We start from the raw sequence: 11896 nt of genomic DNA on the forward strand, positions 1-11896 counted from the left end.
CAGGGCCGGTGCCCTATCCACTGCACCACCTAGCTGCCCTACTTCTGTCTCATTTAAAAAGTTGGATGCGAAAAGTTTCAATTTCAAATCTTTTCCCCTTTGTGCAACACTGAAAACCTCAGCATTCGTTGATCACTTCCCCACGTGGTAAATTTTTCATTAGTTTAATTTCCTCATGGAAATACTTCAAATCTCTCCGGATATAGATTTTTAAGGAGAAATCATTTCAAGTGATTAAGGGAATAATCTCAGATTTTTCATTTGCGTTTAATCATTATCTTTTAAAATATGCAAGGCGGTTTACCTTTCTTCTTCCCTGGTTCCCTTGAAGTCGTAGCAACTAAAATCCTAGCCTCCGGAAGCCTCCAAGCCCTCTTAATTCTAGTGCATCCCCAGTGCCTGGCACATAATAGGAACTTACTAAGTGTTTAATGCCTGATGGTCTGATTTCTTCAGTGGAGTAAGTCCTAGGCTTGGCATCAGAAGATCAAATCCTGACTCAACCTACTACTTAGTGGTTACATCACATCCTGGGCCTCAAGTTATCTCAACTACAGAATGGAGATAGTACTTCAGCTGTAAGGATCAGTTGAGACAACATGTGCAAAACTGCTTTGCAAAGTCCATTATTTTGTAAATATACTGTGTTCTCATCATTATTATTGTACATCTTATTTTGGAACTTTTTTTTTTTGGCTGAAGAATTTCCTGATTCCCTTTTCTGCATTTCACATAGCTTGAATGAATACTTAAAGTGACATCGTCCCTCTCTTCTGTTCCTTTCCTGTGCCCACCTTTGATTCGCCCTCTTCCAGTACTATAGCAGCATACTTCTGATAAAAATTATATCCCACCCTAAGGCAAGAAAAATCTGCTACACCATTGTTTAAGCAATCAACTATCCTGTTATTTTAAATATTGTTCTTATAGAACTATCTGCTCTCTACAGTCTATGTTCTCCAAATATTATGCTGCTGTGAAAGAGAATGATGATATTAGTCAAAATACACTCATGATGACAATCCCCTATGTGTATTTTACAACCATGTATCTGCTTGTGATTTACAAAGTATTTTCACATTACCTCCTTTTAGTCTAACAACATCAATGTAAAACAAACTGGGCAAGTATCTATTTTTCTAATAAGGAACCGAAGACTCCTGGAGAGGTTAAGTGATTTGCCCAAGGTCACCATGCTAATAAGTGGCAGAACTGGGACCAGATCCCCAGACTTCCAATTCCCAGTCGCATGTGCTATCCATTACACCATACTGCCCCTCTGTTATAACGGTACTTGGGAAGAGTTGTACTCCTGACCCTTGAGGAGGCTCTTTATCTTAATTCACAATTTCTAAACAGTCTAACCCTTAATCCTGAGCTCAGCCCAAAATAGACTGGTCCTACACATTGAGATTAAATACTGTCCACATCCTTGGGAATTTTTATAATGATACTGTGATTTCCCATGGCTGGACTGAATAGCTCTTGGTATAAAGTCTCTAAATTTGGCTAGATACTCTATCAAGCCAGTTCCTAAACTTTGGTATTTCCTGGGAGTCGGTGAGGCATCCCTGGAAGCTTCATTTCAAATCCACAGCAGGGTACCATTCAATAAGTTACAACAAGAATTATAGCAGCTGTCAGAGATGTCCAATTTACATGGGGATTAGTTTGGGCCTTCGAAGAGTCTAGCACTTTGGATTTTAGAGACTTTGAGCCAGAGCAGATGCATGATGTGACATAGCTCTGGGATACTGCCACAGAAAAATACATTGAAAGTTCTCCAGCAGCTTTTTTATGATTATTTTTTAAAGAGTCTCTAAGATAAACCAAAATCATTTTAAAAATTATTTTCCTAGGAGAAAAGCCGTTCTGAAAAAAAACCCTGCTTTCTGCACATCCATTTCCAGCTTTCAAGTAGAGAAAAGACAATTTACAAACAAAAAAAAAAAAAGGAGTTTAGTTGTACTGAACAAGGAATACTGCTTTGAAACCCCCATTGCCTTTGCCAGTTTGAATGCCACTGCTTTTTCTGTCCAACACGTCTGAATGAATATTTTAAAGTTTGGATTATTAACTATACTTTGTGGCATCACTAAAATAGCTGCAACTACATTAATGCAGCATTTCAAAGACATTCCATCACTCTAATGGCCAAAACACACAGATGTTTCTGTTCAATTATCATCATTATCTTTCGGGAAAAGTATATAGCCCAGGGATGTGGAAAAAATAGGGTGAAAAGGGAGAGAGCCACTGCTTAAAAGGAGACATCCTCCTGCCTATTTCCTGGTTGCTCTCCTATCCTTTCACTTTCCCTTTCAGGAAATAAACCTCTCTAACCCTTGAGTTTGAGCCTCAGTACTATGTAGACCTATAAAGTCTGTCAGGTCGCTAAGAAAGCACCTCCTGGATACTTCCTTTTCTAGAGCCAGGGCAGAAATGGAAGTGATTAGAGTTCTAACATCTTTCTTTGTTCATGCTTCTTAGTACTTGTCTCATGTTATTAGGTAGGGGGAAAGGTGATGGGAATAATCATAGAGCTGGGAGCAATCTGAAAGATCATCCAGTCCAACTTCATTTTAAAGATGGGGCAACTTGTACTGAAGGGAAAAAATTACTTAGCCAAGGTCACATGGCAAGACAGTCACAAAGCCTGGCTAAAAACTCATCACTCCCCAACTCTGTAATTTTTCCCCTATGAAAAACTACCTTTTAGCCCTGTGTTGTAAATCTTCCAATAACCTTTATTGATAAAATTCAAGAGGATGCTTTGTTTGTGATAAAGTTTGGACACTTGTAGTGCCTCTTTCTTTGTATATGAGTTTTTACTTGGAAATCAGGTGGTAGGATGGCAACATTCCTTACTTTCCTATATACACACACAAAAATGTAATAAAAAAATCTTTACTGCACAGTTTTTAAATAATTCAAGACTGTTGGGACTACTCTCTTTAAAGTTATTCCAACTCTAACCTTTTGGCCTTTGGGAACTTTAAACCAAGTTGTAAATATATGCATGTTGTAGTTCTTTTGTCACTGAATACTCACTATCCTCTATTTCATATATTGGTAGAAATGTACATTTGTGGCAGCTCTAGAAAGAATCTTAAGGGCCTTAAGTAATTTAATTGATGTCCTACTCTTCCAAGCCAGGACAAGCAAATGGGAGAGAGGGAAACAGGGAAACAAACAGGGAGAGGGAGAGGGAGAGGGAAGGAGGGAGGGATGGAGAGAGAGAGAAAATGAGTCAGTTTTGATCATTTTCAATTGTGAATTCATATTTTTAATTCATTCATTCCAAAATTATTGCAGTGAATTTTAAAGCCAGTCATTGTTTTCCAGTTATTAATACCCAAAGAATCTCTATACTGTTTATCATGATACTTTTGAAAAATATTATCCTAATGTACTTCTTTCCTCCAGTTATTTCCCTCTTCCCTTGTCTGCCTTTTTAAAAAATGGTAAGTCTGAATTTATAATGTATTTGAAAGGGAGGAAGAAGTCAACCATCTGTCTTTAAGGACACACACTAATGACAAAAGATAGGCCCCAAATTTACCCACCAATGTGGAGCATTATGAATTCCTTTAAAGCATTTAGAAAAGTGTCTGTCTTTCTTCAAAAGTCTGTTTCTCTATTGTTGGGGACAACGGGACTCGTACTTTAAAGCCACATTTTAAATTGTTTAGGATGTACTTGTTAAGTTACTGAATTAAATTATATACTCCCTAATCACATTTCTCATCTGGAACCATTCAAGAGAATCCTTAAGAAAAGACCAGTTGTAGTGGGGGTTTTTCCTAACAAATACAAATTTGGTGTGTTTCATGAGGTCAAAATTTTTATTACAAGATTTTACTTTCTTATACCATGTTTATAAATATTAGACATTGTGCTAAATTGACTAAGCATTTTGAAAATAAACCCATGCTGAGTATTAGCTGAAATTATTTAAAAGAAAGATCTGAAGTACTTTAGATTTTCCCTATTCTAAAACTGACATATTTTTACTGTGCTTCATTTCTTTTTTAAAGAGAAATTATGCAATTTTATCTCTCACTTTAAAGAGTAAAAATTATCTATAAAGACAATTCAAATAAATAGGAATGACTATTACATGTACCCTAAATCTCATGATTCTCCTCTCTTCTTAATACATGAGAGGGGGAAAAGATCACTAGGAAAGAGTTTCCTTGTAAATCACTCATTTTTCTCCTAGTTTATGTGAATCTCTCCATTTCCCCTACTTGGGAGCTTATCTCCATTTCAAAGGCATCATCTGGTGGTCATTTTCTCACTGTTGAAGACAACCAACATTTTAAGGCAAACTGAGAAGTCTAAGAAAGAGGAAACTTAAGATACATTCCTAAATTGTTTAAATTGCTGCAATTCTTCCCCTAGAATATGGATGGTTTGGTCATCCTGGTGGAAATCCGTCATTCAATATAAATGCCCCGCTGAACCCTTTACTTTCAGGGAGTCTAATTTATTAGCCTGACAAACAGAAGTAACTAATACTAAATTAATCTCAGTGAGAACACTTTTAGCAAATGGAAAAAACATTTTTATCTCACTCCTTTCCCCAGTGACATAAAGCAACACATCCTCTAAGTGGGACTGCCAAAGGATGAAAGTCAGAAGGAATTTAACAGAGACTGATTTTAATCTGAGAACTATGGACAAGGGAGGCTGCTATGGGCAGCATGTACAATTTAACACAAGAGAAACTTGCTTTCTACTGCATCAACTACAGGCCCAAAACACCTACAGACATAGATTCCCAAGAACTAATAAAGAAAGTAAAGAAAGATTGAAAACTTTTGCAGCCCCCGTAATATATGATTCTCCACCCCTAGCTGACTTGCCACAGAGGTTCCAATGTTATATTATTATTATTGATAATAAGTAGTAGTAGTAGCAGCAACAGCAGTACTAGTGGTAGTGGTGGTGGTGGTGGTGGTGGTGGTAGTAGTAGTAGTGGTGGTGGTAGTAGTAGTAGTAGTAATAGTAATATGCCTCCAGATCTGTAAGCTATCCTGGGACAACATTGTGTCTCCTACACAGTGGTTACAGGACCTTTGGCAGACAGAATTTTTTATCTACAAAACTACAGTGACAGTTTTTAAAATCTAGCCCTATCAAATTCCAAAATGTCAAAGTCCAGTCATCTCTTTTTAAAGGCTTTAAAAAACAACAACAACAAAGATGAGCTGTGACTAGTGAATGGGGGGGGGGGGGGGGGAGGGAAGGAGTGGAAGAAAGAGACCATAAACTAATTAGAATGTGTGTCCTGTCTCTGTTTTTACAAAGAGAACCCTCCAGGGAGTGCTTGAGAGAAACCTAAGTTGAAGAAGAGAGAAATACCTAAACATCACCTCGGAAGTTCCTAAGTTCAGCCCATTTGGGGGCTATTCTACCAGAGCTGGTACACAGATGGAACCACAAGGTAATGGAAAAGACTGAATAAATAGGAATCATTTTATTTCTGGTCAGGGATTCTCCATTCATTCATCAAAATTAGTGAATGAAAATGTTAAAAACTGGGTAAAGCTGGTATTGGTATCCTTTTAAAAGCCAGGATCTTACATAGGAGACTGTCTACATTTGGTTTTAAAGAAACCCAGGTTACATGAATCGGAAAACCACTTCCCCTCTTATGAAGATGTTACACACCTGGCTTGGAACTCGTTCGAAAAAGAGATGTTATATAAATCCTAGATATTATGTACATGAATATACAGCTGACCATTTGAGGACGTAAGTTTCTTGAATACATAGGTTACATTTTTTCATATAAATGACAAAGTACTTGGTCATACGTATGTACTGCCTGGGATCTCGCCCACTCACTTTATACAATATATCTAGGCAGAGTAATTCTAATAAGCCTAATTATATTCACTTTCCCAAACACATAATACCGGAACATTCACTCTTCTTTCCATAACTGAGCCAGAAAACAAATAGTTCAGGGTTCTTGTTTTTTTATAAACATCTTCTAAATCTGTATTCTTTTTCAAGCAATGTAATCTACCGCCCTTTCGGTATTCTATGCACAGGCTAATTACTGAGCATCTCAGTTTGCACTTCCATAGTTTTCCTTCACAGAACTGGATTTTCTTAAGAAATACTAACAATGCATGATTAACATCACTAACCTTGTCCTGCCCGTGCTTTTTGCACATACTCCCTTACACACCATCAACTCACACCCACAACTCTCCACACACTCACACAGGCACACACAAACAACGCGCCAAGTAAATGCTATTTTATTTTCACATTTGCTAACCTCTGCTTGAATGAATGTATCTCCATCTGACCTTTTAATAATAGCTACTGAAACAGCCGGGTCGGCAGGAATCGAGTTGAAAACTGGTGAAAATTTTGTTCAACCTGCAACCTCTTGTTTTCTTCCTCAGAGATGAGTCAAATCTCTTTGGTCAGAGCCAAAATTTCTCTATTACATATGAAGCATTTGCAGTGCAGAATTGAAATGCCCCGGTAGAAACCTACGAAATGCGGGCATCTTTTACACATACACACATTTGATCTCACTCAGTTCATCGTAAACCAGCGAATGCGACAGGGATGCACCAGCCCTCTCGGTCTTACCTTCCCTGGCTTTTAGCAAGACAGTGTTGGCAACAATGTTTTCCAGCTCCATTGACAGTAGCAGTCTTTGCAAGGTAGCAGCTCGGCAGTGGGATGTCAATTTCTAAAGGTGCTGCTGAGAATGGGAAGCCTTCTTTGCCTACCGCATGATTCCTTTTTATCCCTTTGAGTTTTTCTCCTCAATAAAGAAGAGCCGCGGCTTCTTCCTCCCTCTGTTTTCCCCCCTCCCCCCCCCTCCCTCAACAATTTCCCCCCCCCACCCCCCACCCTCCGTATTTCTCGGTCACTCCATTCTCCTCCCCTCCGGCTCTCTGATGGTTTAATGTTTCAGATGCGTCTGCCTCCACTCAGTCCCTCCCGGGGGTGTGGTGGCGGGTTCCACGGCAATGCGCAGGCGCCATCCTGGGAGTTTGTTCATTCCACAGCGCTAGTGGAGATAGGGGATGCTGGGATTTGTAGTCTCCCTTCCCTTCCCTCTCTCCTTGTGCCCCTCCTCCCCTCTCCCCATCCTTGCTCTGACCGCTGATTTCTCCAGTTCCAAGGAGCCCCCCCCCCCGCCCCGTGCAGACATGCTCGTGTGTGTGTGTGCGCGTGTGTGTGTGTGTGGCCGGGGGGGGGGGGGGAGGGGGTTGGTTTGATGTGTATATGTGTGATGGAGAGGGGATTCCCCTTCTAATAACTGATCGAATCCCGGTGATTTCCAATGAGTGCAACCGACATCAAGCTAATGACTTTCTTATTACAAAGTCTATGGGAGGTAGGGGGTGGGGCGGAGGTACTAAGCAAATAAAAATGATTTCTACCTTTTTTTAAATACAAAACTGCTCTCTCTCTCTCTCTCTCTCTCTCTCTCTCTCTCTCTCTCTCTCTCTCTCTCTCTCTCTCTCTCTCTCTTTCTCTCTCACTCCCTCCCTCTTTCCCCTCTTCCCCCCTCTCCCCTTCCATTCCCCTCCTCTCTCCTACGTCCCCATGTCCCTTCCCAAAGCCCCTTCCAAACAGTCGAGAACTTTTCAAGTCCCTGCTTTTCTCATTTCGAGATCTGATGAGAGAAGCAGGGGCCGTTGAAAGGTGGGGAAGCGGAGTTAACCAAATACGCTCGCAGGCCAAACCCCATGAATCTTTGCCAAAAGCCGTTTGCAAACTATGTTCCAGCACTTGAAGTTTCTTTGGGGTGGGAGGAAGGTCAAACCGTACCAGCTAACATTTATTAATAGTGCGTGTGAAACATTGGACTTTGGGTGGCTCTCGAATTTGGGCTTTCGGTTTTTAATTTCCCACTGGATTACGAGGGGTCTGGAGTGAGCTGCACAGTGGGAAATGCAGGTGTTTGCATGTCTACAGGGAAGGAAGGAAGGAAGGCGCTGCATTCCACCACCACCCCATCCCCCAGATCTCCGGCTCTTACACTACTGCAAACGAACTGTGCGTGCGACCGACCCCTCCAGACCATGCAAGAGGTGATCCAGTAAACCTGGCAGCCAGCCCACCAGTCCTGGGCTCTGTACGGAATGCCACCTAATTATTTTTTCAGACGTTCTCTCTCTCTCTCTCTCTCTCTCTCTCTCTCTCTCTCTCTCTCTCTCTCACTCACACACACACACACACACACACGCACGCACGCACACGCACACACATCCTATTGCAGATCCGCTCTAAGTGGCGCACGGCTGACAAAAGCGCAGTACTTTGTTTTCTTTTAGTGTGTGTTGCTTGACAGAAGAAAGAAGGGAGGGGGGGAAAGGTCTATAAATACGTCGGTGGGAAAGGTGACAAGCCCGCGGCTACCTCTGCTTTGGCTGGGGCAAGAATTGCAGGCGTTTTCCGTTCTCACTGGTGGTTAACTTGACTACCACCCGGGGAACCAGCCCGGCTCCTTTCGCCGCTCAACTCTTAGACCCAAGCGCCTGTAGCCGGGCGGGCCAGGCTTGGCCTCCCAGCGCCACCTAGTGGCAGAAAGAAAACTTAGTGGGTCCTGCAGCCGCTGCCGTCGAAACTTCTTGACTGAATTATGATTCTAACTTTTTGCACTAGATTCCTTAGCAGCACCGAACTTGCAAAAAGCTTCCACGGTCATTTTTAAGAACTACCCTGGTGCTTCTGTAATTTGAGTTATATACTTGTTGTAATGTCTCCAAGCAGCCAGTATTAGTACTACAAATAAGTATCTCTTTGCAATCCAATTTTTTCTTTGTTCATTCATTCACTCTTTCGACAATATTTATAAATCTCCTACCATGTATAGAGGGAATGTATAGAGGCGCTGGAGGGAATACAAAATTCGGATAAAATGGTTTGCTTTCATTGAGTCTAGTAAGAAAAATGAGACACTGATACCTATGATATGATTAGTTAACAAGAATTTATTAATGGCTTTCTATCTGCTAGATACTACCACAATGGTGAAACAAAGAAAGAGTAGAAACTGTCTCTGCCCTGAAGAGGCAGAAAGGGTACAAAATAAAATGTTAAGTGAGGTTCCAAGAGGAAGATTATTTACCTCCCAGGAAGGTCAGAGGCTGCTTCAAGAAATATGTAACATTGGAATTGGGGAGTAAAAGGAATGTGGGAATACAAAAGGTGAGGATTGGGAGGAAGGACATTGTGTAGACTCCCAGAGAGGAGAGGGTAGTATGTGTTGGGGGCAGACAGCAGTTCAGTTTTATTGGAGTATCACGTGTATGGAGAGTTAAGCAAAAAAACTTTTGAACTTAAAACAAAATGAATCAAACACATTAGAATCTCTGAAGTAATCCAAAGAAACTCCTCTTTTAGACTGGGATTTCAAGCCTTCCAAAATCCAGAACTACCCTGTCACCTACCTTATCTACTGCACTACTCCTTTTCACATATTCTCTGCTCCTGACAAACTAAATTATTCACATATTAGGGTACATCCAAGCACTTTTCTGTATTATCAGCCTTTATTCACTCCATAAGGCAGTGTGATATAATGGACAGAGAACTGGCCTGGTAGTAGAAGACCTGAGTTCAAGTCCTGCCTCTGACAAATAGCAGCTGTGTGACCCTAAGTCACAACTTCTCAGTGCTCTAGGCAGCTCTATAACCCTATCAATTACAGAGTTGCTCATCTGCACTGTTAGAAGGAGTTTCCTCACCCCAGAATTCTCTACACCAATGAGATCACAGATCCAGGCTCTCTTATTTATGTCTACAATGATGCTCTTCCCCTATTTCTATAATTATGTCTTTTGAAATTCTATAAATCCTTTAAGGCCCTGTTCAAATGATGTACTCTAAGAAATCTTACCTGATGCCTATATCCTAAATGACCTTTCCTTCCTCTGATTCTGCATTTGTTCATATAGCAAACACTTATTATAAACACTTTGGAAATTAGGAAGGGGAAGGGAATAAAGAAAGAGGGGCAAAAGAAGGAAGGGCAGAGTGAGGGAGGGGACAGGCAGAAGCAAATCCCTTTTGAAGAGTGATAGGATGAAAGAAGATGGATAATAGAATAAATATCATGGGGAAGGGAATAGGATGGAAGGGAAACAGTTAACAATAGTAATCATGAAAAAGAGAAAAGGGGGGAAAATTGTACAAAAAATAGTTAAAGCAACTCTTGGTGGAGGATAAGAATTGAGAATCAAGGGAATGTCCATCAAATGAGGAATGATGGAAAAAGCTGTGCTATATGAGTGTAGTGGAATGGTCTTTTGCTACAGGAAATGACAAACAGAATGATTCCCGAAAAACCTGGAAAGACTAATAAACATCGATGTACAGTGAAGTGAGCTGAGCTGGGAGGACATTGTGCATAGTGACAGCAGTATTGTTCAATGAGCAATTGTGAATGACTTAACTACTCTCAGCAATGCAATGATCCAAGACAATCCCAAGGAACTAATGAGGAAGCTTACTATGCACCCCCATAGTAAGAACTGATAAAAAGAACACTTGTGGATTGTACATATATAACCTGGTTGCAATCTTGTGGAGAGTGGAGGAAAGGGAGGGAGGGAGAAAAATTTGGAACTCTAAATTTTATGAAAATGAATGTTATGGGGCAGCTAGGTGGCGCAGTGGATAGAGCACCGGCCCTGGAGTCAGGAGTACCTGAGTTCAAATCCAGCCTCAGACACAACACTTACTAGCTGTATGACCCTGGGCAAGTCACTTAACCCCAATTGCCTCACTAAAAAAAAAAAAAAATGAATGTTGAAAACTACCCTTACATGTAACTGGAAAAAATAAAATAAATGTTTGTTGCTAAAAAAAAAAGAAAAAATGTTATCTATGTTAATATATAATGGGTTTATTGCTCTGGTTTTAAAATGAATTAATAAACAATTTAAAAATAAATGAATTTTTTAAAAAACACTGTCAAAACACTGTAAAATTAGGGACCTGACTGAGCTCTCCCAAATTCCCCTCCAAACAACTTTAAAATAACTCCTTGAAATGAATTGTGGGGGGCAGCTAGGAGGCACAATGGACAAAGCACTGGCCCTGGAGTCAAGAAGACCTGAGTTCAAATCCAGCCTCAGATACTTGACACTTACTATCTCTGTGACCCTGGGCAAGTCACTTAACCATCATTGCCCCACCAAAAAAAATTAATTCTGGAGTGGCAGAACAAACCAAAAGGCAGGGTAAAATAATTTTCCAGGTCAAGACAATTTAGAAGGTCATCAGGAAAGGTCTGTCTCACTAGGGTGAAAGTGAAATACAGTCCAGCAAAAGCCAATCTGTCAAGATATTGAGGGCAACTGAATTGGTGGTGGCAGTTGCTTCCAGAGCTCTCAGCTCACAGACAGTTAACTTGTCAGAAGGAGATTACAGGGGACCCTTTGTTGCCACTGCATATAGGACTTTGTTGCCTTGCCAATATGAGGTTCCTGTCACAGTTCCAGGGCGAGAAGGAGCACTAGCACACTAGACCATGAAGCCACAGGGGAGTTGAGGACACTGGTCACAGTTTCAGGGCAGAAGAGAATGCTTGTAGTCTCTCATAGACCAGAGCACAGGCCAAGAGAGCAGTGACCACACCTTCTCCTTAGATCATATCACCTTGTAAGAACTGAAAACTTACAGACCCCCAAAACTAGCTCTGAAAACAGCAACACAAAAAGCCTAAAGCTTGGGACAATTCCCTCTTTACCCCAGGATCACAGCCCAACTTTAATATAAAGTTAAACATCAATGGAAAATGAGCAAGCAACAAAAAAGGAACCTCATCATAGAGGTAACTGTGGTGACCATGAAGATCAAAACATAAACTCTGGGGAAAAAAAAAAAAAACAACAAAGTCAAAACA

The 11896-nt window shown here is 40.8% G+C and overlaps 1 protein-coding gene across 1 annotated transcript in view; it reads right to left on the bottom strand.

The window, feature by feature from the left end:
• The window catches only part of GRK5 (G protein-coupled receptor kinase 5), a 335798-nt gene extending 328965 nt beyond the window's left edge, over window positions 1-6833 (bottom strand). Inside the window, exon 1 of the mRNA XM_043985213.1 lies at window positions 6619-6833. Coding sequence (XP_043841148.1) covers window positions 6619-6670 — 52 coding nt within the window. The 5' untranslated portion in view covers window positions 6671-6833. The remainder of the gene's footprint in view (window positions 1-6618) is intronic.
• Window positions 6834-11896: the final 5063 nt, after the last annotated feature.

This window comes from Dromiciops gliroides, chromosome 2 (assembly GCF_019393635.1).
Source record: "Dromiciops gliroides isolate mDroGli1 chromosome 2, mDroGli1.pri, whole genome shotgun sequence".
Taxonomy (NCBI): Eukaryota; Metazoa; Chordata; class Mammalia; order Microbiotheria; family Microbiotheriidae; genus Dromiciops; species Dromiciops gliroides.